The sequence below is a fragment of the Mus caroli genome, unplaced genomic scaffold (genome assembly GCF_978045245.1).
Source record: "Mus caroli unplaced genomic scaffold, Mus_caroli_1 scaffold_10, whole genome shotgun sequence".
Lineage (NCBI taxonomy): Eukaryota > Metazoa > Chordata > Mammalia > Rodentia > Muridae > Mus > Mus caroli.
The window spans coordinates 126354001-126381342 of record NW_028227265.1 but is presented as its reverse complement, the minus strand read 5'-3'; the positions used below and the strand labels follow the sequence as shown (position 1 = coordinate 126381342).

The window sequence follows — 27342 nt, the reverse complement described above, 5'->3', positions numbered from 1 at the left end:
TCATTTAGATGAATTAACTAAGTCTCTCTAATAAAATCAATTAGTGTAGTAAGATGAAATCATTGGCCTACTTTTCATTAGTTTTTATTACATGTCTCTTTAAACAAAAAAATAAATGAGCACCTCACTCTGTCTCATATACAAGCAATATATTCTGATTAAAAACTATTGCTAAAAACACATTTTAGTAAGTTATAGATGTTACTTATTAATTTGCAGACAATATAAATATTCAAAACTCCATAAATGTCAGTAACTCAGATAAATAATATATGAACTAAAGATATTTCTATTTTGAGTTTATCTTTTGGATAATAGGACTTTTTGTGATTGTTGAGATCTTTTATGGGACAGATATAGAACTGGCTCTCTGGCAAAGGAGACTTGAACAATTATATAGCTACTCTGGAAATCAGTGTGGAGAACTCTCAGAGAAATAAAAATAAATCCACCATATGAGCCTGCTCTACCGTTCCTTGACATATGCTCAAAGGACTTGGCATCTCACTCCAGAGACACTTTGCTCAGCCACTCTCACTGCTGTTCTATTCAAAATGGGTAGGAAATGGGACTGCCTAAATGTTCTTAAACTGATAAATGGAGAAGCAAAATGTTATACACTTAAATAGATGGAAATAGAAACAAAGTTAATGATTTTAGAGACACAGATCCAGAAAGCAATTGTGAGATATTCTTTCTACTCTATGGTATCTAGCTCCATATTTTCAGATGTAAATGTTCACCCTGGAGTAATGTACAAACCAAGAAACAGGGTGGAGGAAGCAATTTGGGAGTAGAAAAGGTGGCTATACATGACCTGACTGGGAAAAGGGATATGGGGGTTACTCTAAATATAAATAGGGGACATAGGCTCAAAAGTTTGAAGTGGCTGTAATGACAGTAAATTTATTTGAAAGAATCATGAACAATCATACTATAAACTATCTACCTAAACCAAACCCACAACTTTGCCTGCTTTCCAAGTGGCCTGGGACCCAAGCCCTTGCCTGCCACATTCCCCTAAAATACCTCCATTATACTTAAAATGAACTCTACCTGCTGGACTCCATTTTCCAGCCCACAACCCCATCTGCTGTCCTGAAAACTTGCTGGCACCAAAAATACCCCATTATGGTTGAACTAGGGAATCCAGAGGCAAAATTTGCACACAAAATCACAGAATTGACTCAGCCACAAAAAGACCTAGGGAGACAGACACCCTACTGTATCTGAAGACTAGCTAGTCACTAGACCCTGAAGTTACTCAGGCCAGTAGAGGAAGGAGTCAGAAACCAATGGAACAAACATGCAAAAAAGCACCCTTCCAACAAAGCTAAACTCAGAAATCAGCATGATAACCATAAACCCCAGTTGTCTGGAGGCCAGCCCATGAACACAATAAACAACAACCAGGACAATATGGCACCACCAGAAAAGGACTGTTCTACTAGAGAAAGACCTGGAGATTCCAACATAGCTGAAGCAGAAGAAAATGGTCTCAAAGCCAATCTCATGTATATAAAGAGGCCTTTAAAAAGGAAATGAATACATCACTAAAGGAAATACAGGAAAATACACCTCCAATTGAATGTGCCTCCTTTCTACTTCCTGTTTATCTGTTTCTATCCTCCTGACTCCTTCTCAATCTCTATGGTGTCTTCCTATGTTCACTCCCTGTAAACTGGTCTGCTGAATCTCTTAACCTATGGTTGACTTTATTGAAATCTTGTTTACAATAAACAGAAAGCTCTTTGAATAAGGATTTATGTTAGGGTTTAGCCATACCAAAACTAGAAACAGGTTTTTCCAGTACATATTCCCACAATGTGATCAAATATCCTGAAAGAAACTTATCTAGAAAATTGATAGCCAGATAGTGTGTGTAAAAAAAAGGCCACTCCAGAGGCTCTCATGGTGGCAAGCAAGACGGTGAGACCCAATTCAGTGAGCAGTCCTCTCTCAGCTCTAAAGTGAGTTCTTTAAGCTTATAGAGACAAATTTGGTGAACAATCATTACAAGGTTGCAGAAACTTTGAAAAGGGGGTTTAATGCAGGAACTGGGAATGTACTTGTGCCAGAGAAGAGGAGCTTGGTGACAGTGTTGTTAAAGAACATGTAGAATGAGACCTTGAAGAGGACCCTACAAGACATAAGGCAAAGAATAGACTTTAAAAGGGAATGATTTATAACTTGCCTTTTGGATAAAGAAGGATCAAGAAGCAAGATGTTCATGTGAGAAGCTGCCAACAGTGGCCAGGAGAGGGAAGTGCAGAAAAAGCACTGAGAGGAGTTAGGGTGGGTCATTAGGAGATCAGCTGTATGGTGGATGTATTGTAGTCAAGAGAAGGAGGCTTGGACCTCCTTTTATATTTGATCCTCCTGTTGAAGAATATTAAAGTAGGTAAAGACCAACTCAGAGGCAGTAGATAAGCTTGCAGGAGATATGTAGTTTGGCTATGGATCTTTGTCATAGCTATTTTAGTGTAGAGCTTACCCACAACTCCCATTTGCCATTGTTCTTCCCAGAGATTCCCAATGGAAAGCTGAACTTGTGAATTAAGGTTGGCAAGCATAGTGCCACCATGACTAGTGGATTCAATTCATTATCCCCAATACCTGAAACCTCTATATATGGAGAATCCTGGATGCAGTCACCTGTGTTGTAGTAAGGAAAGGGTTAGGGATAGTGAAAATGGAATCAGGCTGTAGAAGATGCCAGTCTTGGCCTGACATCGTTCAAGTAGGCAGTCCTAGGTTCCTATGATTTTGTGGTGTCTGTTATAGGTCTTTGTAGCAAAGAATCTCCAGTGATTAGAGTAGGAAGGGTTAGGAACAGGCTGTGCAATAGTGGAATTAGAATGAAGAATAACAAAAACAGCCATAAGAATAGAAGAAAGGGAGGACTGTGGAAGCCACAAGGTCTGGGTGGTTGCCACTGTCATTCCAGGAGATCTTGTTCTGTCAGGGGCAGTACCTCCTCTACCTTCTCAGTCATTGGTCTGCCAGCAAGAGGCAGACAATCTCCTTGGTAGGTGGGGTGATGTCAAACATTTCTAGCTGACATCTGAATAGACCTGCCTTGTCCTGTGGAAAGACACAAACAAAACCCCTTCTGGTCTTAAGGAGAGGATTTGGTACCTTCAAGATTCTGTCCATTGTACCAGGATGGGATGAGTTACCTCTGGTGAGTGCCAATGGAAAGAGATAGAGGGATGTTTGGAGCTCATGTAAATATTAGATATATTCAAAGTAGTCAGAGCCATCACTAATTGTATGTTAGGGAGGTAAGCATTTGCTTTTTGTTTGTTTGTTTGTTTTTAGGTTTTAGGGTTTGATGTGTTCTTTCTATAATCCCATGGCCCTGCGGGTTGTGGAGAATCCCCATGTGATGCACAGTTTCCCATTGTGAGCACAAGGTTTTGAATCAGGGTGGATATGGCAAGTCCATAATCAGGTTTTGTCCATTGAGGAATGTCGGTGATGCAAAGGTGTCGAGCATATGGTGAATTAACATTTTTGAGTTTTCTCCCTTTTGGGCATTGGCAGAGATCATAAGACCACCTGTGTACCTTCAGAGTGAACCCAGCAGAGGGTCCCAAGGTCCCCAGGGAACTCTTCATGCTGCAGGCCCCCGGTGAGTGGAACACAACATCTGTTCCAAAGAATCCCGGAGGGTCTTGTGCTAACAGGAACAGGGACAAATGAACCCTGCCCAACCAGTTGTTGAGATTCATTCTGGTTGGTGCCAGCCCCATGCCATCTTCGGAGGAAACCCAGTGGAGGGTCCCAAGGGCCACAGAGTACTCTCCACACCACAGGCTCCCTAGCACACCCAGGATCTTGAGATCACTGGTGAGTGGAACGCAACATGTTCCAAAGTATCTCATAGGGTGTTGTGCCAGCAGGAACAGGGACTAAGGAACCCTTACCAACCAGAGGCTGGGATTCCTTCTGGTGGCTCCAGCCCCATGCCATCGAACTTGGTAGGCCCTAGCACACCCAGGATCTTGGGATCAGTTAGACCAGTCTACACAGGAGAGCACGTGGGTGGCAGAAGTAACAAAGCTTTTTGGACAGGGTCCTGTCGGGCCTTCATCCTCAGCCAGGAGGTGGAGCTGAGACCCAGACCCCTGGGCACCTTCCTTGCCAGAGGAGAGTCAGCCTCCAGGGAGTGCTCTGACCCCAGGACTTAGGAGGTGGATCTGAGCTCAACTTCTGGACACCTTCCCTGCAAGAGGAGAGCTTGCCTGCAGAGAGTACTATGACGACTGGGACTCAGGAGGGAGTTCGGCTCCCAGGAGTGCTGACAGAGGCTAACAGAATCACAGGAGGAACCAGCTCCAGCCAGAGGCAGCTAGAACATCTAACACCAGAGATTACTTCCAGATGGTGAAAGGCAAATGTAAGAATCTTACTAACAGAAACCAAGACCACTGGGCATCATCAGAACCGAGTACACCCACCACAGCAAATCCTGGATACCACAACACAGCTGAAAAGCAAGATTAGGATTTAAAATCATATCTCATGATGCTGGTAGAAGATTTTAAGAAGGGCATTAATAACTAACTTAAAGAAATACAGGAAAACACTGCTAAACAGGTAGAAGTCCTTAAAGAATTACAGGAAAACATTGCTAAACAGGTTGAAGTCCTTTTTCTCTCTAGTATTCATGATATGTGTCTAAAAATTCTTTCAACTTGTTTAAGATTTCCTTTAAGGTGCAAAATCATCCAACCCTTAATTAATAAGTGGTTTTCTTTTACAGAAGAGCTGTTAACTGCCTACTCCAGTTACACAATTAACATGACATTTTCTTCTTTAGCCATCCAAAACAGACTGTGATGTGCTCCTAAGAAAACCATTGCAGGCATAACTTATGTTATCCACACTATGCAGATATTCTCTGCTGGTGTTCTGCTCCTTTGTTATACTTACTCTACAGGTCTATCTCCACTCAAGGCCTGCAGCCACAGATCCATCTGAAACAGTGCCATATACTGAGACCTACAGACAAAAGCTGCCTTCCTCCAAAAATCTCATCTGAATGAGGGCTCCTGAGACAAGTGCTGAACCACAGAAGACAGACACGGGACCTCCCAGCTACAGATGGACTTTTTTGCTAAAGCCAAATGGCTGTTGACCTCTGGGGAAAGTTATATGATAGTGAGGAAAGCATAATGTCTGTCTAAATTAATTAATTGTTGTTCAAAACTGGATGTTATTACACTCTAATTGAAACACCCATGAAACAACTGACTGATTGTACAATCTCTTGCCTTCTCACTCAATCTCTTTCCTTCTCAACTCAATCTCTTGCCTTCTCAACTCTTACCCTTAATTCCTCTTACTACTCTGGCATTGTTCTGCTACTTCTCTAGGCTATATATTTTTTTCTGATACTAACTTCCACTCTAAATTATCACCACTAATGATATAGTCACATCAGAGACCCCCTTTTTTCTAATAAAAAAAAGAAGGGGAGATGTGGAGAATTGCAGGCTGGTATCCAATTGAGCTGAGGTCTGAACCCCAATGGTCATAATTCACCTACATTACACGGTAGGCGTTCCCTCATGCTCCTGGAACTCTGGCCCCTGCCTAAGGTACCACCTCCCACAGCCCCCACAAGAGAAGCATGGTCAGTAGTCACATAAGCAATGGCCCAAGATTCTGACCTTCAGGCTAAACTCCTCCCCAGTTACCTAGCAACAGTGAAGCCCATAAAAAGGGGTGCTCAGTTCCCACTTCTCTCTTACTGCTTGCTCTCTTTCTCCTTTGTTCCTTTACCTCTCACTTCTCTCACCCTCTCTCTCCTCTTTGTCTTCTATCCTATCTCCTTCGCCTTTCTCTTTGTTTTCTCCTCTCCCCTCTCTCTCTCTCTCTCTCTCTCTCTCTCTCTCTCTCTCTCTCTCTCTCTCTCTCTCTCTTTCTCCCTGCCTTCTATAATAAAGCTCTTAGACCATAGAGTCTCTGTGCCATCAAGAATCGCTGCACACTCTGGTCAGTGTTGGGAACTCCTTCCTTTATCCTTCTCTCCTACAACTCCGGGGCTTTAGCAAGGTAGCTCCTGGGTCCCTGGTTGGGGGCTGCTCCTTCTCCATCTCCCGATGCATGTGTCAGAGGCTTGGATCTCCACGAAGGGCCAAGTGGAAAGCACCTGGCAGCTCTGCCTGCGTCTGCCTGCCCATAGCACAAGAACTCTGGGCAGAAGTTAGGCCACTTTTCCTCCCCCACTTCTTGCTGCACACCGCCCCCCTGGCCCTCCTTTTTTTGTTAACAGCAATTCATGATAAAAGTCTTAGAGACAAAGTTTGGAGCTGAGATGGAAGGAAGGACCACCCAGAGACTGTCCCACCCAGGGATCTATACCATAATCAGCCACCAAACACAGACACTATTGCATATGCCAGCAAGATTTTGCTGACATGACCCTGAAATAGCTGTCTCTTGTGACGCTATGCCAGTGCCTGGCAAATACAGAAGTGGATGCTCACAGTCATCTATTGGATGGAACACAGGGCCTCCAATGGAGGAGCTAGAGAAAGTACCCAAGGAGCTTAAGGGGTTTGTAACCCTCTAGGAGGAACAGCAATATGAACTAATCAGTACCCCCCCCCCCCGCCGCCCAGAGCTTGTGTCTCTAGCTGCATATGTAGCAGAGGATGGCCTACACACCCACTCCCACTTCTTGGCCCTGGCATTCCCCTGTACTGTGGCATATAAAGTTTGCAACACCAAGGGGCCTCTCTTCTTAATGATGACCAGATATGGTGGCATGTACTTATAACCCCAGCACTAGAGAGGCAGAGGAAGAGATAGGCAGATAACTGGAGTTCACTGGCTGGACATCTATGAGAGACCCTGTCTCAAAAATATTGGTGACCAGCTCCTAAGAGACAATATCTGAAGTTGTTGTCTGGATTCTACCCTTACATACATACATATACACATGAGCACTTGCACACATGAATACGCACACATGCATATCTGCATACACGAACACACACACAAATATATATATAGACTCTCCCTTAATATAGCAAATCTCAGAGGCACATCCCCACCCAGACCAACCTGTATACTACACAAAAAAAGTCTCAAGATAATTTATTCCAAATTTTAATATAAACAAGTAATTAGCCTGTATTATACATGCAGAACAATTTCAGTCCCTCTCCTCCCCACACACACAAAAAGGCATATTCTGGACATGATGCTACTTGGCTCTTGTAGGAAAATGTCACTGTGCTTTGGATGGGTTTTGTGTTTCTGCATTTTCTGCAGTGCTATGGCACATTTGATCCCACACTGTTGACACATGGGATATAGCCACCCAGGCACATATAGGGGAAAGAAGCAGCAACTTTGATACAAAGGATAAAGACCAAACAAGCCATTCCTGCACATGTGAACGGACACACACACATCTGAGGGTCCTTCCTTTCTTCTCAAATGATAACAAGGGTTCCAGAACCATGATCTGATTTTTAACATGGTTTTGTTTCATTTTGTTTGTTTTTTAAATGGCCCACATACAGATAAAAATTTGACCAGAGACTGATTTTTGTATACTGATTGGTATCAAATTAGCTCAAATACACATTGATCTCCATTTCTTGAGTACTATCTGAGGATGCATATGCCTTCAGTCATGACCTCTTAAAAGACCATCACATTATTTTGTGTCGTTTAAACAAGTGATATTCTGTTATTTCTATTGCCCAACTTCATCTTTTGTATAAGTTCTTATTCTGAGGAACATACTGGAAGGTTTTTCTAAAAATGACTATATGCTATGTGCACCATTTATACAAAATCAGCACTATTCTTTTCGCATGTCCGACAAAACCATAATTTTTGAAGAGCCTATGTTGTCAAGAATTCATTAGTTAGAATCTGGAATACATCCATCTATCATAAAATACAACCATTACTAGAATAACCGTCATTCATTTACCAAGTTCACCAGTATGAACCAGACTCTCACAGTGATACTGCCCACTGGCCAGTGTTATGGTGGGTTTCAAATAAAATTACAGTCCTTAACCCAATAATCACTCTGTATGGTAGAATGTCTGTCCTGATAAGATAGTAAGGATAGTTCTTACTTGTGTCGGTGGCACCACACCCAGCTTCCACAGAATACAGTTCAGCTCTTCCTGCCAATCTCCACACTCTCCCAAACTGTGCTCAGCCTAAATCCAGAAAGCCATCAAGGCTCTTCCCTTCAAGCTTGCATCAAATGACAGGGAAATATTTAGAAAGGCTCCAAGTACATGAACATTTCCTGATGTGTGCTTGACATCATTGAACCAGACAACATGTCTGCTGCTATCCTGGAAGAAATAACTGCATTTCACCATGATCATGAAAGTAGTTTTAAAATGATGAGACATCTCCCAAAACTCAACAAGAAGTATCAATGTAACTTGCTTTTGTTTCTATTTTCTTTTCTCTCTCTCTCTCTCATCCATCACTACAAACTCCCAGGGTAGCCATGATTTTCTAAATTTCACAAAGCTAACATCATCTGAAACCAAAATGAGTCTCATGACCCAGTAGCTACTTGTTTCCTTCCCAGCAACAGTAGATATCAAAATGGAATTAGTGGAGTCCTTTTTGGTAGGGTCACCCAAGTTGGTGCACCTCTCCAGAAAAGATGGAAAAGAGTAAAATTTCAAGGACAGTGTTCTAAAGTGAAATAGTATGTCAAAACTTGAAACTAGGAACCATGCTGGCCCCGCCTTGATTTCCAGAGTTCTCAAGATTGCACAAGGCCAAACAGTGTCATCTTGAAGTCAACCCAACCCCAGCATAGGGTTTCTATCTTATTGTTTAAGATATGTTCAGGAAACTGATAGGTTTCGTAGCAGGATTTCTCCAAATACCCTTGCATCAGCTATTTGTGCAAGAGGTGCTCACAAACAGCCTCATGGGTCTAAACAGGGTGAGAAATCATGGTCGGTCAGAAAACCCAGATTCCCTTTGCATTCATGTCCAGGGGATTTCATGTGACTTCTGAAGGTACTGGCTCACAGCCTCATCAGTAAAAGGAACACCCACTTTTCAAAGACCTCAGATCAGGGGCCTCCAAAGAGCTAAATCATGATGACCTGAAGTGTGGCTTGTGTGTGAGGAGTGTGCAATCAACAGACGGGGTTTCATAGGAGAATATACACTGGAGAATATCACCAACAAGAAGACTCTGGGTTCACAGGAAGACTAACTTTTTAATCTCAACTCTCTTCTTCAAAGTTCTCCCTAGTTCCTGGCATTTAAAAATCAACTGGTTCACAGCTCCTCAACTCAGAGAAGGATTCAGCCAGAATCCTGAAGCCTCAACATCTGTTACTGAACCACATCCTAATAAGACACTGAGGTAGACTGTACTGAGAAGAAGGAAAAAAAATGACCCACACTCACCTGTTTTTATTTTTCCTTGATAAAAAAATTTACATTCATAACATTTTTTTACAAAAGTGATTTTCAAGAGTGATCTTATATATTAAAATAAATACTTTACCCGGTACTATAAGAAAACCTTTTGAAGTAGAAAGGTGTGAAATTTTCTGCTAGTATAGCATCACTACAAATTTACTGTGAAAAGGAAAAATAAACAAAAAATATCCAGAACTACAGTGTCTTCCATTGATGCACAGACCTTCTATTTACAAAGTGTTTTGGGTAAAAGTAACTGTAACTTTTGGTGCTTATGCCAATCATTGAGTTCCCTGGCAACATTTTTACATGCTGCAATTTTTACAATATAAATTCCACAGCAATTGACAATCAGGATTTATGTTTCCTTGTGTTCTCAATCAGGGTGGCCAGTGTGTCTTTATCTCATATCTCCTAAGGGAGAAGAAAGGTATCAAATATTTGTGGGAAATGCACGCAGGAAAGAACCTCTGGGAAGATTTTGAGTTCACCATAGTTGTTTCTTTTACTTGAGCAGCTGTGGTTTTATGCAAAGAGAAGTTGTGAGTTCACATCCTTTCACGAGTTCTTGGTGGTAAGAAGAAAGTCTCTGATGTTTTCTCCTCCAGATTTTAGTCTCTAGAGACTCAAACATAAGCACCTGAGAAATAGACTCAGGCACTACATCTGGCCCAAGCTGAGGTCCCTGGACACCAAGAGCAGCTGTGGGAGTTTAGTGTGGAGAATAGCCAGACACTCCAAAGGTGGAGGAGACCAACGGGGATCGGAAGGGTATACCTCCTTATATATTGCTTAGTGTTCTCAAAGTCCATCTGTGTCATTGGTCTTCAGGATCTGAGTTTAGTATGTTTATACAATGATTGAGCAAAGTGTAGGCCTTGAAGAAGTGAGGTACACAAGCAGAGAAAAACCAGATGAACACAGGTGTTCTGGAAGGCCATCTCAGCTCCAGGTAACCACCAGTGTATCCAAGCAAGAAACATCCAGTCAATGTTACTATCTGAGCCAGTCAAATATCCAGTTACCCACAGACTCCACAAGAACTCCCCGAGTCCTAAAGGGCTAGCAGCTAATGTGGTATAATTCCCAGAAAAAATGTGTTTCAACGACCAAACCCAGAGGCCACTCACATATTATCCTATATCCCCACACAGGCAGATATGCCCACCACTGCTCCCAAAGAAATAATAACTTATTAGGCTCATACCAGAGATTCCATAAGCTTTAAATATGTTACAAATATATTCTCAAAATGGTTGCCTTACTTCCTTCTAGTGTGTGTGTGTGTGTGTGTGTGTGTGTGTGTGAGTGTGTGTGTCCCCTTTGCTTTGTTTGGTCTTCCAAAGATCCTCAAAGAATCCAGACCAAATAATCCTCCCTCTGTTTTTGGAAAACATCATCAAAGGGAAGGGGAAGAAGACACCTGAGCAAGACTTCTGATGTGACTGAGAAGAATCTCTCGAGGGCACAGACTCTCAGTTCATGAGAAGGAAGAGGACAATATGAGGTCACCCACTCCAAGCAGCAGGAGCTTCGAGAGCCAATTCACCAAGCATCAGTCCAGAGACTATATTACATACACACAGCGCCCCACCCCCACCCCACCCCACCCTGTGGTCTCTAACCTGGACACAACATACACACAAATGCACACAGGTGTGCAGATGAGCACACACTTAGGAATACACACCCTTTCCCAAAATAAAATACGAATGCAGCAGCTATTGGTCAATTTGAGGAACTGATTTTGTGAATGAGGAAAAAAAGTAAAATAAAATAAAATAAAATAAAATAAAATCCTTCTCTTAGATTAATGAAACCTTCTCAAAGCCCAACCAACCCTGCAGAGCATATAATTCTAGAGCCAGGCTCTGTAGGTCAGGTTTGGTTTTTGTTTTGTTTTGTTCTGTTTTCTGTCTGTTTCTTCTTTGCTTTCTGACTTGTGCTCCATAAATAGTCTGTCTTTGACAACTAACTGTAACTCAGACACTAGCGGAAAAAAAAAAGAAAGAAAAGAAAACAAAAATATCTGTAAAAAAAGCAGGTACATTCTTCCAATCTATGGGGAAAAGAACACCACACCAACAACAAAATCTTGGTTTGATATGGTGGAGGCAGGGAAGGGAGTATGGAAAGCCCAACCCCTCTAGGTTCACAGTTAGCCCTCCACAGGCTTACAGGGTTGGCGATCACACTTGTGTGTTTTCAGGTCAAAAGACAAACAGAAATGTGTATGAACTATCTCTAAGCTCAGTTTCACATCTGGGCAGAGTCCTGATAATCCTGAGTTTCCTGGAGGCAGTCAAACTACAGAAGAGTTTTAAAAAAGAAAGAAAGAAAGAAAAGAATCCTTCCCCGAGAAGGTGCTGTTAGGAAGGGTTTGACCTTGGCAGGGTGAGGACACGCCCGTTCTTCTTGCCCCCATTCATGTGGGTATAGGGGATGTGTTCATCATAGGTCCGTTTGATGCTCAGTGAGGACCCTCCCTCCCGGCCCCCAGCCTCTTCTCTCAGACAGTGAGAGGAACGATCCAAGGGGACATTCTCCATGTCCTCAAACTCCATCTCCAGCTCCTCACTCTCAGGAGCCTTGTTCTCCTCGCTGTAGAAGAAGGAAACTTCTGGAAAGCTGGGGTCGAGGTCATCCTTGAGCAGGTTGACGATTTCCAGGAAGGTTGGCCTCATCTTGGGGTTGAACTGCCAGCACATGCGCATCAGGTCAGTGCTGTGGGGACAGGAACCAGGGTAGATAAGTTTCGGTGCAGTCAGGCTGCTCCCTCCTGGACTGCCCCACTACAGATGACATTCAAGTAGTGAATACAGCCTTGCCTTGGCTGTGGCTGTATGCACAGATGGTATTCAAGGCTGGATCAACAATTATAGGGGGACTGAAATTCAGCTTTGAAAAGCAAACCAGCCAGACATGATACTACATGCCTGTTATCCCAGCTACTCTGGAGGCTGAGGTAGGAGGACTGTAAATTTAAGGTCTGTCCGTTAGAGTGACTTTCAAGCCAGTCTGGGCGCCTTAGTGAGACCAGTGTCTCCAAATAAAAAGTACAAACAAGGAACAATTCTCAGTGGAGGAAGAGGAAGGACAGAGGAGAGGAAAAGAAGAAGCAGAAATAGAAAGAAAAAGGAAAAATAGGGAAAGGAAGGAATGGAAAGGGAAGAGGAAAGAGATAGGTAAGGGGGAATAACATAATGGAGCCCAAGAAGCTGTCAACTGGGAAAGAGCCCCAACTGAGGAAAAGTTTAGATTAGGTTGGGCTGTAAACATACCTCTGGGGATTTGTCTTGATTGTTCATTGATATGGGAAGACCCAGTTCTTTGTGGATAACACCACACCCTGAGCAGGGGGCTCCTAAACTTCATGAGAGTGTCAAGAGCAGGCTAAGAACAAGGAAGCAAAGTCCCATACACTTCTCTCTCTCAGCTCTTGACAGAGGATGTGATGTGACTTGGTGCTTGAGTTTCGACTTTGACTTGCCCATCAGTGATCCAACTAAATCCCTCCTCCCTTAAATTACTTTTGGTCAGGTTCCACTATGACAACAGAGGTTTTAAAAGAACAGAAACTGGGCAGACATTGTATATCATTTATCACAATATGCATCTGCTGTCTCTGATGCCTTGGCATTTGGTGTGTTTCTCTTGCAGAAGCTTACCTGGACCCAACAGTCATTCTAGGTTTAAAGTACCTTCAGGGAGGCGTCCTTGAACCTTGGCGGGTACGGCCATAGGGGCTAAACACAGGGAGCGAGTTTCCAGCTTATTCAAAAGAAAATGCCAGGAGCAGTGAAGCCCAGTGAGCATAGACTGAGACCTCTGAAATTATGAGCCACAGTTGAGTCTCTCCTCCTTTAAGTAGAATTTCTCAGGTATTCCCTAGCAGTGATAGCTAATACATATGGTCTCATCGATACATCTGTGTAATGCCTATGGCTATATTCAAGCTTCGACCACAGAGGGCCACTGTGTTGTCACTATTTACAACAGAACCTTTAAGGAATGGTTGTGAATCTCTGTCCCGGGGCTTAATTTCTGTTCCAGTTGCTATGATGATAACACACCCTAATAAAAGACACAGGGGCGAAAGAGCTCATCTCAGCTCATGATTCCAGGCTGCAGTCCATCACAGTGGGGAAGTCAGGGCAGTAGGAACTCAAAGCAGCTAGTCACAGCACACTCAGTCAAGAGCAGATAGAGAATCAACATGGGCAAGCTTGTTCAGCCTGCTTCCTCCACTTTATATAGAGAGTTCAGGACCTTCTGCACAGGAAACGGTGCCCCCTACAGGTGACATCAACTAACACAATCAAGACCATCCCCATAGACACGCCCTCCAGCCAGCATTGTCTAGACAAGCCCTCAATGACAACTGACTGTGACAAATGAAAATTCTACAAGAGTTCATCCCTCAAGCCCGAGAACCTGAGTTAGATCCTCAGAGCCTACATTAAAAAAAAAAAAAAAAGTACACATTTGGGGCTGGAGAGATGGCTCAGTGGCTAGCTGCTCTTCCAGAGGACTCAGGTTCAATTCCTAGCACCTGCACAGCAGCTCAAAACTGTCTGTAAGTCCAGTTCCAGTGGATCCAACACCCTCACACAGACATACATGCAGGAAAAACACCAATGCAAATATGGCTGGCCAGCCAGCTTAGCTGAATCAGTGAGAACCACACCAATGAAGGGCCGTGTCTCAATGGAGATGAGTAGTAAGTACTTCTAAAGATGATGCCCTCCACACATGTATATACTACACACAGGTACACATAAGTGCATTTAAAAAAAAAGATTTAAGGGGCTAAAGAGATGGCTCAGTAGTTAAGAGCATTTGCTTCTCTTGAAGTGGACTAAGGTTTAGTTCCTGGTACCCATGTATTGGTTCACAACCACCTGTAATTCCAGGTCCAGAGGACCTAACACCCTCTCCTAATGTCCTTGGGCACCAAGTATATATATGTTATGAACATACGTGTAGGGAAACACTCATATACCTAAGATAAAAATAAATCTTTAAAATGGATTTGATATGCAAATGTATGCGTGTCAACTGCATGACACATGCACCAGCATACATATATGTAAGCATAAGCATATATGTAGGCACATGTGAAAATGAAAGTGGGCATCCAAGATACAATGTGCGAATACAAGCCTGGATGTAAAGGCATGCTATATAAACATATGTGAGCATAAGGCCTGCAAACCAAATCCATGCATATGTACCTAAAATATACAGACACAAAACATATATAATGTGCAAACCCTCATACGCTCCAGATATTTTCTATACTTACAGTCTCTCTGGACAGTTATCAGGGGGATCCAGATAGCCTCCATCCATGACAAACTTCAACACCTGTTCATTAGACAGGCCTTGATAAGGTTGCTCAGCCAGGCTAGTGATTTCCCAAAGGACCACCCCAAAGGACCTGCCAATGACAATTTAAAGCAATAAACAAAGAAGCCAACAAAACATACAATAGTCTCTATCTCAGATACATTTGTTCAATACCCCTTTTGGCTTACTAGAACTTTGTTGACCAATGAATAGAACAAGTGATGGACCAAGGTGATATCTCAGTTGGCAAAGTCCTTTCCACCAAAGCATGAGGACCTGAGTTCAATGCCCAAAAACCTGAGTAAAGACCTGGATGTGCAAGCCAGGAAGATATCTCAGTGGGCAGCACTTGGTGCCCAGCCTGATGGTCTGAGTTAGATCCTCAGGCTTCATACCGAGGTGGGTGGAGAGAATTTACTCCCACAAGTTGTCCTTTGTCCTCCACATCTGTGCCATAGCACAGTCACCCCTGCATCTCACACACGCACACATGCACACACACAATGATTTATATTATAATTCATGAGTAAGTTCTTCTAAGACTATCCTCAATTAATACATAAAGATAGCCATCTAAGAGAACCCAGACAGATAAACCTTCATTTCTATATGTGAAAGATGGGCTTTCCTCTATCACCTCCTGATGAGCACATTAGTGGGACACCTTCAGGAGTTCAAGCCCAGCACTAATATCCACCCATGTATGTATAACTCACCACATATCAGAAGAAGCAGTAAAGACTCCATCCTTCAGGGACTCAGGTGACATCCACCTCACAGGCAGCAGCCCCTTGCCCCCTTTCCGATAGTAATCTGTCTCGTAGATGTCCCTTGTCATTCCAAAGTCTGACAACAAACAGTGCACAGGTTTTTCAGGTCATCCTCCTACCATCTTGAGTGCTCTACCCCTTGAAGCACCACTAGAGATCCTGTGGGTGGCAGGCAAACTCAGAGAGAAAGGATTCTTGAGGTGTATGGAGGGTGTGGATGGAGAATAAGGGCTGTCATCCTTCCACCTACTCTTTCCCCAGTGTCCCAAACAGATCCTTTTCCTTTATCCAAATAATATGTTGCTCCCTCGACTAAACTTGGGGTCTTCCTTTGACCTTGCTTCTTGCTGACACTTCCAAACAGTGGGCAAGCAAGCCTTTCTGCCTCTACATCTCTCTCTGATCCATCTCACTTCTCATTGCCCTTGAGTAGTCTAGGCTCCCCTCCATATCTCCCCAGTACATCCTCCAACCTGACAACATCCTACTACACAAGGGCGGTGATGTGAATAGAAGCATGTTCCTTCCAGTTTTCAACGCTTTTGTTTCTTTCTTTCTTGAGACGAGCTCTCACAGATTTTAGGGTAACTTTGGACTTGCTACATAGCTGAGGATGACAATGACTTTTTGATCTTCCTGCCTCTACTTCTCCAAGTGTCCAGATACATGCACCACCACACCTGGGTTTTGTGGGGATTTTCTTGTTGCTCATGTAGAAAGTCTTTAGGATAATAAATACTGAATCATGTCCCATCTCCCTTCATATAGGTTGATGTCTTTGGGTATATTCCTATATGACTCCCATTGTTACGTAGAAATATATCTCCTAGAATCATACATAGGTTCATCTTCCTACGTGCTTCCATAACTAATGTGTGTGTGTGTGTGGGGGGGGTAATATGTTTTCAGATCTTTATGGGATCTTGCCTGTTCCTGATTCTCACTGATTTTGTAGAGGAGAGGCAAATCCTATAGCTTACAAAGCTCTTACATACCTGCTTCTTGGCTTTCAATTTAACCTCACAGCACACTGTCCTTGGGTTCCTCTATATCCATCCTATCCACACATATCCTATCCACCAGCATTCTAGGCACTTAGCATCTGCTTCTGTTGTCTCTTTCTTCTGCATTCTCTGACTTAGCCTTTAGTCTTGTCAGAACCTATACTAAGTTTTATAGTAAGTTTTAACTGTCATCTGAGCACAGACTAGAGTCCCCAGACAGAAAATCCTCCACTGAAGAATTACCTATATCAGATTGACCTATGGGCATGCCTATGAGGGTTGTCTTGATAATTGATATAGAAGGGCAAAGCTCACTGTGGGCATCACCATTCCCTTGGAAGAGACTCGTGGGATATATATAAAAGCTAGCTAAGCATGAGTCAGAGCAAATCAGCAAGCAGCATTATTCCATGGTTTCCATTTCAAGTTCTTTGCCTGACTTCCCTCAGTGATAGACTACAAGATGAAACAAATTCCTTCCTCCCCAAGTTGTTATATTTACTTACTTACTTACTTATTTTTGACAAAACGGAAACTAGAACAGAAATGTTAGCTTTCTGGGCCGGAAAAATGCCCAGAGTAGATAAAAGTATTTTTCAGGCAGCATAAGACTGAATTTAGGACCCAAGAATCTGCCATGCCACCCACACCCTATGACGCACACGCTCACACAATACACACTCACACATATACATACATACATACATACATACATACATACATACATACATACATACACACACATACACAATATCTCCTCTCTCTCTCTCTCTCTCTCTCTCTCTCTCTCTCTCTCTCTCTCTCTCTCCCTTCCTCTCGAAAGGATTCTAAGACACACCTCCAATTTTGACAGTAAAATCATGGGCAACCATGCAGTTTCGAGCTGCCAGGTCCCGGTGCACAAACTTCTTGGCGTTCAAGTATGCCATGCCATCAGCAATTTCTGCTGTCATCTGAATCATTTCTTGCAAGGTAGGGGGAGGGCGGCCTGGGTTATTCTAAAGTCAAAACAGGGGTTGTAATTAGCACTCTGATTCCATCTAAATCATCTCTTATAGGGTATGTGGGTCAGTGGTGTACCCAGGGTATTTCTGAAGTTAAAACATGGGTTTGCATTTAGTGAGGTTGGTATACTTAAGATCAGGTACCCTGTTATGAGTCTTACCTAGAGGCAGCTTACCTCAGCATCTGGCCTCAGAGAACGGAGGTGACTTTTCAGGTCTCCATGAGCCATCAATTCCATCACTACCAGTGTTGGCTGTCCTTTGGATACCACCCCAAGAAGGCGGACCTGCAGAACAAGCATGAGAACAAGCATGGAGGTGATTAGAAGAGGGTCCAGGTTTTATTTCAATCCACAATGCTCTCTCTGGTGCCTGTAGCACACGAGCCACCCTTTGCTTAGATGGAGCATAGGCAGCCCTAGAATGAGGGAGCAAACAGACCTACTCATATATGCAAATCTCACTTGCCTACTGTTCCTCGGTATGTAAACCATGTTCCCACCTCCAGACCTTCGCACTTCCTGCTCTCCTTAGTCTGGTCCCTCCCTCCCATGGACACATGGTCCATCCCTTTAAGACTTTGCTCAGGTAGATTACAATCCTCTTCCTCTCTCTTTTTCAATTTCTTCAAGCATTTTTCTCGTAACATGCCACTACTAGTTTGGGAACTGTCTTCCCTACAGTAGAATGTCTAAGAGGGAGGTCAAGAATCTGCTTCAGTGTCAGCAAGAGCAAGGCATTTAGGAGCTGATACCTAGCAATTTCTTCTGAATTAAAGCTTTCCATCCTTGAAGAAATCTCCATTAGACTGAGGAAGTAAAGAGAACTTACTTTAGTAAGGAGTAAATAATTCATAATTCTAAGAAAGTTTCTGAACTTAATAAGATTCACAAGACCAACAACAACAACCCTTTCCAAGATTATATTAGTAGTAAAAAATTTAGATTGTATGATCTTTCAAGCTGCCTATAAGTTGTGCAGAGAACACTGAGATTCCAGATTTCATGGGTTACCACTCAGACAAGGGTAGTGGTTTTGGTGATGTAGCTACCTATGTGCATTGTTCATACCCCTGTAAGTGAACCCATACTCCTGCAAGGAATTGAAATAACTCATTGGCTCACCAATAGAGTTCTAATGGAGTCCTTTCTTTTGTCTAAATATTATACCAGAGGTAAATAATTTTTTTCACCTGTCTGCAGTAGACATCACACAAAAGGTGACCCTAAATATGCCTGATAAGGATAAAAGAACATAAGGCTCAACAAAAAGTAAAGAGCCCATTCTGGGAACAGAAAGGCAGGGAAGGAGGTTTTTTCTTTTTTGGCTTCAAGATGAATAAAGGTGGGTATAAAGAGGTGGACTTCCATGCAGTTAAGGGTTACAGGGAAGTCAAGAAGAAGAAGGAAATCAGTGAGAAAGTCTAAAATACAAAGGAAGATTCTAGGAAGCAACAGAACAGTTATAGAGTTTGATTCTGGATAAGTTGGCAAAAGATGAGATTGAGAAAGGAGTTATCACCTCCCCTCCTCTTCAGGATAGGAGGCTGAATAGAATGGGGAGTGTGCACCAGTCTACACCCAGTACCCTGGGCAGCTCTAGGCAATGGAAGCAAAACAAACGAGGAGCATGAAAGGAAGTCTTTAGCCCATCCCAGATAGACTCACCACATGATGGCAGGTGAAACCCTTCATGACTGATGCCTCATTGAGGAACTCAATCCGTTCTCGAAGACTGGCTGATTCATTGACTGTCTTCACCGCAACACGGGTCTCTGCCTCACCCTTGATGATATCCTTGGCATTGCCTTCATACACCATACCAAAGGATCCCTGCCCCAGCTCTCGAAGAAGGGTGATCTTCTCTCGAGGTACCTCCCACTCGTCCGGCACGTACACAGAAGATGGAAACACTACTTTTCATTTATCTACACGGTATTGCCAGCCAACCACTTAAGGGCCCCCAGACACCTCCCACCACATTTTTCTTGATCTATATACATAATTTACTCATTTTGTGACTCAAGACTTCTGTTAGGGCATTGGATATACAACCCAGAAAAAGACAAGTGTCTGCCATCAAAAAGATGGCAGAGGCTAGGGGATGAGCTACAACTGGGTCAGGATTCTACATAGGAAGCATTAAAATGATGCTGTATAACCCATCTTTCTAGATTCTAGAAGGATGTCTGATTCTAGATCCCTGCTACTTCATTATACCTATTCCTGAGAAGGTTAATACTGTGAATGTCATAGAATCTAGAATCACCTAGGAAACAAGCCTTAGGGAATGTTTATGAAGGAAGTTTTTAGATTAAGTTAATTGAAGTAGAAAGACCCACCCTAAATGCAGACAGCAGCATCCCATAGGCTGGAATTCTGGACTAAATAAAGAGCAAAAAGTGTCCTGAGCAACAGCATTCACTACTCTCTGCTTTCTAACTATGAATGCAATGTGACTTGTCAGCAGCCAAGACTTGTCCATCATGAGGGACTGTACAATCCAACTGTGAGACACAATACAGCCTTCTCCCCTTAAGTTGCTTTGTCAAGTATTTTGTCATAGTAATTACCAAAATAACTAGACACTTCCCATTGGAGTTGTTTGACCAAGTATCAATAGAATGGTGGAGGAAACGGTATAGGTTAAAATAAACTAGGGGAAAAAATGTCTGCAATGCCTAGCAGTACTTCCTAGAAAGTGGTAGATTCTCTGCCCCTATCCTCTGGACTCCTTCATGGCCTTCTGATTCACTTTGGTCCATAGAACTCAACAAGAAGATGTTTTGTAGTCCACCTTTACTATTAGGAACCCACAGAGCATGCTAAGAAGGGCATCAGGAGAGAAACCACATATAAGGGGAGACTTAACCAGTAGCTGTGGCTACTCCTTGGAACCACTCATGCTGTCAACCAACATACAAGTAAATGAGGTTATCTATTCAAGGCAACAGCCTACAGGTCAAATACATTTGTGCCTTGAAAGTCAAACTGTGATCATGTTACAAGAGGGACTTTAAAGAAGAGACTTTCAATTAGTGTCCTGTAGTGTCATATAACAATGTTCTGGAAAATCAGGTATGCCTTCTCTCTAGAGGACACTCACTGCCCTTTCATGCAGTTAGGTGTGGTATGGATATCAATACTAAGTTCCTACCATAAGCATCAGTTGATAATCAACTACCACCAGCAGCAAATGTCTCCTTAGCACTCACCCAGCCCCTAACTGCCCAATTCTATCTTCCCTTCATTTGTCTGTGTGTATATGTGTGTGGACATTTGTGTCTGTGCGTGCATTTATGGGCAGGTACACATAAGTTCTCATGCACATGAAGGCCAGAGGTTAACATGAGCTGTCTTCCTTGATCCTTTTCTGAGACATGAACCCTCACTGAACCTGGAGCTCACAGATTAAGCCAGGCTAACTTGCCATTGAGCCCTACATCTCTGCTTCATCAGTGCTGGAATGGACAGGTAAACATCACACCACCCAGCTTTTTACATATGCACTATGTAAAGTCAAACCCAGTCCTCAAGTGTGGGCAGCGAACATTTTACCTACTGAGTCTACTGAGTCATTTCCTCAACATTATTGTCTCTAATTCTCTTCTTTCAGTATCCTGTCATGGCTTCTAAGTACTTCCTTCTTAGTAAGAATGACAAGTTTGGTGGTGGATTTCTGGTCCTGATCTTTCACACACTCCTATGGCTATGGCAAAAGGATTTTAGTCTCACATTCCAGCCTGAAGGTCCCAAGTAGGCAATATCAACCTTCCCAAACAGGTCTAGACAACAGCCCTAACACCCCATAGTAGCAGAGTCTCTGCAGCAAGGTTACATGGGCAAGCTCACCACTCAAGGGGGCTTCTCCATCCTCCCTGTGATGCTAGCCTGTTCTCAGATCTAACTTAACAGTGATGGCAAAGAAAACCAAGGGCTGGGTTCTGGATTCCCACAAAGAAGGAGGTGATGCTCACCATCACTGGCACTGAGGTACTCAGGGTTTGAAGATGCATACAGTGGTCCCATTGGCCCATCCGGCTGCCTAAAGGAGGAAGAGAGACAACAACATCTTGAACATCCCATGGCATTCTGGACATAGGCAAATGCTATAAATTAGGAATGGATTGTTCGACATTTTGTCCAAATTAAAGGAAGTGAGGGACCAAAGAATTTCAATTAGTGTCCTGTCTAGCTTTCAGTGTTAACCCCATACAACCTAGAGTCATGTAAGAGGAGAAGCCTCAACTGGAGAATTGTCTCAAGCAGATTAGTCTGTGGACATATCTATGAGAGTGTGATTTTGTTAAACAGTAATATGGAAGGGCCCAGCCCACGGTAGGTGGCATCTTTCTTTGGCAAGTGGTCTTGGGCTGTATAAGAAAGCAAGCTGAGCACGAACCAGGAAACAGCAAGCAAGCCTTCCTCCCTGGTTTCTGCTTCAAGTTCCTACTTAATTCCCTACCCTGACTAAGACTTGTAAGTGTAAACTAAAGTAACCCCTTTCTTCCCCAAGTTCATTGGGTGAAAATGTTTTATCCTAGCTACAGAAAGGACACTAGAACAATAAAGCAGATTGAATGTAAAAGAATGTCAGTTTTGCAATGATGGTATAGTAAATGACAGAGGAAAAAAATTGTTCTGCCACTATTTAAATTTTACCTGATTAGCCAGAGGCATTGCTTGTAGTTTTCAAATATGTATGTCTTACTTAATTTTTGTCTTACTCTTTAAGGAAAGGAAGAAAAGCAACAGCAATCAAGCCAGGTATGCTAATGCATACCTGTTGGTGGGGTGGCACAATCCTGTAATCCTAGTATTTGGGAAGCTGAGGCAGGATGACCACAAGTTCAAGGTCAACCTTGGCTATATGACCAAAATGCAAACAGAGCAAAGACAGAACTGGAAGCTACTATGTTAAGCAAAATAATCTAGACACAGAAAGACAAAGAAAGATAGCTATAAATAGCTATAGATTGGGGACTAGGAGGGAAAGGGAAAAGGCTCAAAGGAAGGGAGATGATAGGACAAGAGCATAATGGGGGCAAAGACAAAATGGTGTGCTTCATATATATATGTGTGTGTGTGTGTGTGTGTGTGTGTGTGTGTGTGTGTGTGTCCCATATATACATATATACATAGGATATGAAAATAGAAAGGAAGAAAATGTCTAGAAAGAATGTGGGAGGAAGGGGAGGAAAAGCAAGGAAGAATATCTATAAGAAAATATAGTGATATATATGTATGAAAGCATCATAATGAAACCCATTATTGTGTAAGCTAGTTAGAGCAGTAAAACAACAAAACACAACCACGTTTATGCTTCACTGTGGTTGAAACATCAAATGCCCACCACATATGTCTGAGGACCAGCTCTGAGGATTTTGCACCCAAGGCCCACTTTGTATTTTTTTTTTCTCGATTGCTGTGTTTGTATGAATTGTGAAAGATGGTGCTCACTCTCCTGTAGCCAGGTCTTCCCTTTGACAGTGGACTGCACTGTAAGCTGAAATCAACTTTTCCTCACCAAAGTTGCTTGTTGTCTAGGTATTCTATCACAGCATCAGGAAAGTAATACATGTTAGAATTATACTTGCTCATCAGTTGCAACTCTAAGTTGGCTGCAGATATTAAGAGCTGGGTAAAAATAAATCAGTGGAAGCATGAGGGGAGAATCAATGACTCAAAGAAAATTTATAATAGAGTATATTATAGTATTACACAGTAAACTTATTACCTTAATTGCAATGTAGCATATCCTATATGGATAAAACTTATAAGAAACTTTACTCTAACTCAATATTTATAGTATTGTTTTTTCCCCCAAGAGAGTCAGTTGTTAGCCATTTGCCAGCATACCCCCTTGCTTACCTCTTTCTCAGAAATAGATAAATACTTCCAATCACAACACTGAAGAGGAAGACAAAGATGAGGGGCCCAATAATAATTTTGGCAATATTTGATGGGACATCTACTGCAACAGAATAATAAGGTACATGTTTAGCATCAAAATAAATTGATGGTAAAAAAAAATTACACCATTAAACGCAAGCTGTTATTGCACCACCTGATGTAGGAGTGAGGATGAAGGCAAGAGGACCATGAGTTCAAGGCCACCCTGGGCTATAAAGCAAAATCCTAGGATATTTCCAAGCAAGACAGGGCCATTGAGGACATAAACTGACAGCATGTGGGAGCCATTGGTGATTGGTGCCTGCTAGGAGAGGAAGAGTCTTCAGAGATGTGGCCAGTGAGAAGCTCCTCAGGTTCCAGTAGACGGCCCACACCTGATGTGTACAATGGAAACTCAATGGCACATAGTGGACTCATGTTCATTTGTTATATGTTTATTTGTTTGTTTGTTTGTTTGTTTGTTTAAAAACAGGAGAAGTTGAAAGGAAAAGTGGTAAGAGATGGCTAAGTCAATAGAATGCCTGTATTGTGAACATGAGGAGACCTACATAGAAACCATGTGAAAAACCTGGGCATGCTGTCAAATACTTGCCTTCAAAGTACTGGTGAGGCAGAGACAGGCTGATCCCTGGGGCTTCCTGGTCAATGTAAGCACTCTACTGACTGAGCCGTCTCCCAGCCCATAGGACAAGTGCTGGCTATTGCTTCATCATGACATCTGTCACCTGTTCTGTCCTGACAAACTCTACTTTGAGTTTCTCTGTGAATTGACAACAAACTATTTCCTTGCACCTGCTGGCCCCTAGCCCACAGGATGTATTTGTAAATGCTAATGGTTGAATGAGATCCAAGAAATGACAGGGGTCTGGTTACATGCCCCTGTGTGTCCCCATCCTCCCTTGTTCTTTAACAGAAGGGAGGCTATAATTGGGACAAAGGGTTCTCTGAAAAAAATGTGAAAATTATAATTTTAAATACTTTTAGGATTTTTAATATATTCTTTATCAATTTCATACATGTGTACAATGTTTCTTAATCATATCCATCCCAATGATTTATGATTTTAAAGTATATATTCTTTTCTGTTATTAGTGGGTGTTTGTGCATGTCTCTGTGTGTGTGTGTGTGTGTGTGTGTGTGTGTGTGTGTGTGTGTGTGTGTCTGTGTGTGTCTGCATGGGTTTGTATGTATATGTACACATATATACTACTTGTCTATGGAGGCCAAGACATCTACATCATTTATCTTTCTCTATTATGTTCCATGTTGTCTTTTTGGTCAGTTTTGTTTTGTTTTGTTTTGTTTTGTTTTGTTTTTGAGGCAAGATCTCACTATGTAGCCCTTACTAGCCCAGAACTCACTATGTAGACCAGGCTAGCCTAGAACTCTGCCTATCTCTGCCTCCTGAGTGGTGGATCTTTCCTTTCTTTTTTCTTTTCTTTTCTTCTTTCTTTCTTTCTTTCTTTCTTTCTTTCTTTCTTTCTTTCTTTCTTTCTTTCTTTCTTTCTCTTTCTTTCCTCCCTTTCTTCTTCCTTCCTCCCTTTCTTCCTTCCTTTCCTTTTTAAGATTATAATACAATTATATCATTTCCAATTTCCCTTACCCAGCTTCAAACCCTCTCATATCCCTCTCCTTGCTCTTCAGGTTATCGATCTTTGAGGCAGCATCTTTCAGTGAACACAGATTTCACCAATTGGCTAGACTGGCTGGCCAGGGAGCCCCAGGGAACTGCCTAGTTCCATCTTCCAAAAATTGAGATTCCACATTGAGTATGGGCATATTTATGTGGGTGATGAGGGTGTGAATTGTTGGTAGAAAAAATTGGGAAACCTAGGACTCGTCATTTTGCAGTTTCTGGTTGATCCAAAGTTAACGTACCTATAGATTCTTTCATCAGGATCATTCTCTAAACTGTCCCACCATTCCTACAGCACCAAGCACTAACCCAATCCCTTGAGGTTGCTATGGAGACTTACAATAATCAGTCACATAAAAATAAGTGGGTTCTGTCCAGGAGCCATTTCCTGCCAGAGAGGTAGCCCGGACTCGAACACTGTAGTTTCCTGGGGAGAGCCCTCGCAGCCTGCAGCCCCGCTCCAGGGCAAAATGCTTCCGGGAGACACAGAGGTGCAGCTCCTGGAAGAAACGAGAAGATGGTTAGTTGAGTTTTGTATACCTGGGCACATGCCTCTCAGGTGGGGACATCATGCTCAGTTGAAGTGGAGGAAGCAATGGGCAGAACAGTCTAACCTGTCAGAGGCTTTGAGAATTTGTTTGTTCCCATTTATATTTTGTGGGCATGTCGAGGTTATGCTTTTGTTTTCTTGAGAGGGTCTCATGTAGCTCAATATGGTATCCAACTTATGATTTAGAGGCCAGTTCTATGCAACTCAGCCAAGTCTGCAACCCCTCACCTGGGGATTTGCCCCAGAGACCATGCCCCAGCTCCTTACTGTATGTATATTCTAGCTAAGCACCCACCACTGATACCTTGTCTCAAAACAAAAAGCAAACAGAGATCTGGGAATGAGTGTGCTGGGGAAGGAGGCTCTCTAACCAGTCAATCAGGAGCTTGAGGGATGAAGCTTCTGAGGGGCTATCATGCTGGAGTTGGTTTCTTGATGATGGAGCTTCCCTATGGTAACCCATACTTCTATAAGCAACCCCAATAAATCCACTGGCTCACGAAACTAAACCTGAGTGGGATCATTTCTTTAATCTGTCCTCAGTGCTCTATCTGAGGGGGAAGAGACATTTGTTTGTGTAACACAACACAGAGCTAGCCCTTGAACACAGAACCATTTGTCTCCAAAACTTCTCCTCCTTCCCATCCCACCACAGTAGGGTATTTTGTTAAGGAATCCAGCACACTCAAAAACAAGAGGTTAGTGAAGGGACTTCCGTGGTTTAAGTCATTTCCTAGACTACACAGGCTCATCAGAATTAAATGGAGCCACAGAATTAATGTCTATGAACAAACACAAAAGATCTTCCCTCTAACCACTAGCTTCATAAAAACAACAGGAAAGCAATAATGGATTGGTGGTTCAGGTGGTAGAAAGCTTGCCTAGTATGCATGATGCCCTGGGTTCCATCTTAGCCCCACATAAACCAGATTGATGCACATGTGTGTCAAGCAGCATAGGAAGATGGAGTCAAGAAGTGCAGAAGCGAGGAGCAGGGAGTGCCATCTTGGTTCCGGGACTCCGCAGAACTTAGGAACTTAGTCTGCACAGGTGAGAGTGTACACCACAGAGGCAGACAGCTTCTGGGACAGGCAGGAGCCACAGAGCCGCTGAGGCAGCACCCTTTGGGGGCCGCAGATATCCGGCACCCTCCCAGCCGGAGGACAGGGGTCCGCCCTGCACGGGAGCCCTCTGCCACAGGAGCAGGGAGCTCCATCTTGGTTCCGGGACTCCGCCAAACTTAGGAACTTATTCTGCACAGGTGAGAGTGTGCACCACAGAAGCTGACAGCTTCTGTAACCTGCCAAAGCAACACAGCATCTGGGAAAGGTCCTGTTTTGGGCCTTCTACTTCAGCCAGGAGGAGGTCCAAACACCAGATATCTGTGCACCTTCCCTGTAAGAGGAGTGCTTGCCAGCAGAGAGTGCTCTAACCACAGAAACTCAGATGAGAGAGCCTGCCTCCCAAGTCAGCTGATAGACGTTAATCCGAATCACCAGAAGAACAATCTCTAAACAGAGACAACTATAACAACTAACTCCAGAGATTACCAGATGCCGATAGGTAAATGTAAGAATCTTACTAACAAAAACCAAGACCACTCACCATCATCAGAACCCAGCACTCCCACTTCACCCAGTCCAGGGCACCCCAACACACCTGAAAAGCTAGACCTT

The 27342-nt window shown here is 42.9% G+C and overlaps 1 protein-coding gene across 3 annotated transcripts in view; it reads right to left on the bottom strand.

The window, feature by feature from the left end:
* Positions 1 to 7106: 7106 nt before the first annotated feature.
* The window catches only part of Insr (insulin receptor), a 148992-nt gene continuing 128756 nt past the window's right edge, over positions 7107 to 27342 (bottom strand). For 2 of the 3 annotated variants that reach the window (XM_021170871.3, XM_021170873.3), the window contains 9 exons: positions 25457 to 25616; positions 23439 to 23541; positions 21545 to 21612; positions 19236 to 19480; positions 17745 to 17855; positions 17403 to 17562; positions 15507 to 15636; positions 14747 to 14881; positions 7107 to 12165 (listed from right to left, as the gene is read on the bottom strand). In XM_021170871.3, the coding sequence (XP_021026530.1) occupies positions 11811 to 12165; positions 14747 to 14881; positions 15507 to 15636; positions 17403 to 17562; positions 17745 to 17855; positions 19236 to 19480; positions 21545 to 21612; positions 23439 to 23541; positions 25457 to 25616 (1467 nt within the window). In that variant the 3' untranslated portion in view covers positions 7107 to 11810. The remainder of the gene's footprint in view (positions 12166 to 14746; positions 14882 to 15506; positions 15637 to 17402; positions 17563 to 17744; positions 17856 to 19235; positions 19481 to 21544; positions 21613 to 23438; positions 23542 to 25456; positions 25617 to 27342) is intronic. The other variant, XM_021170872.3, reaches the window with a different exon arrangement.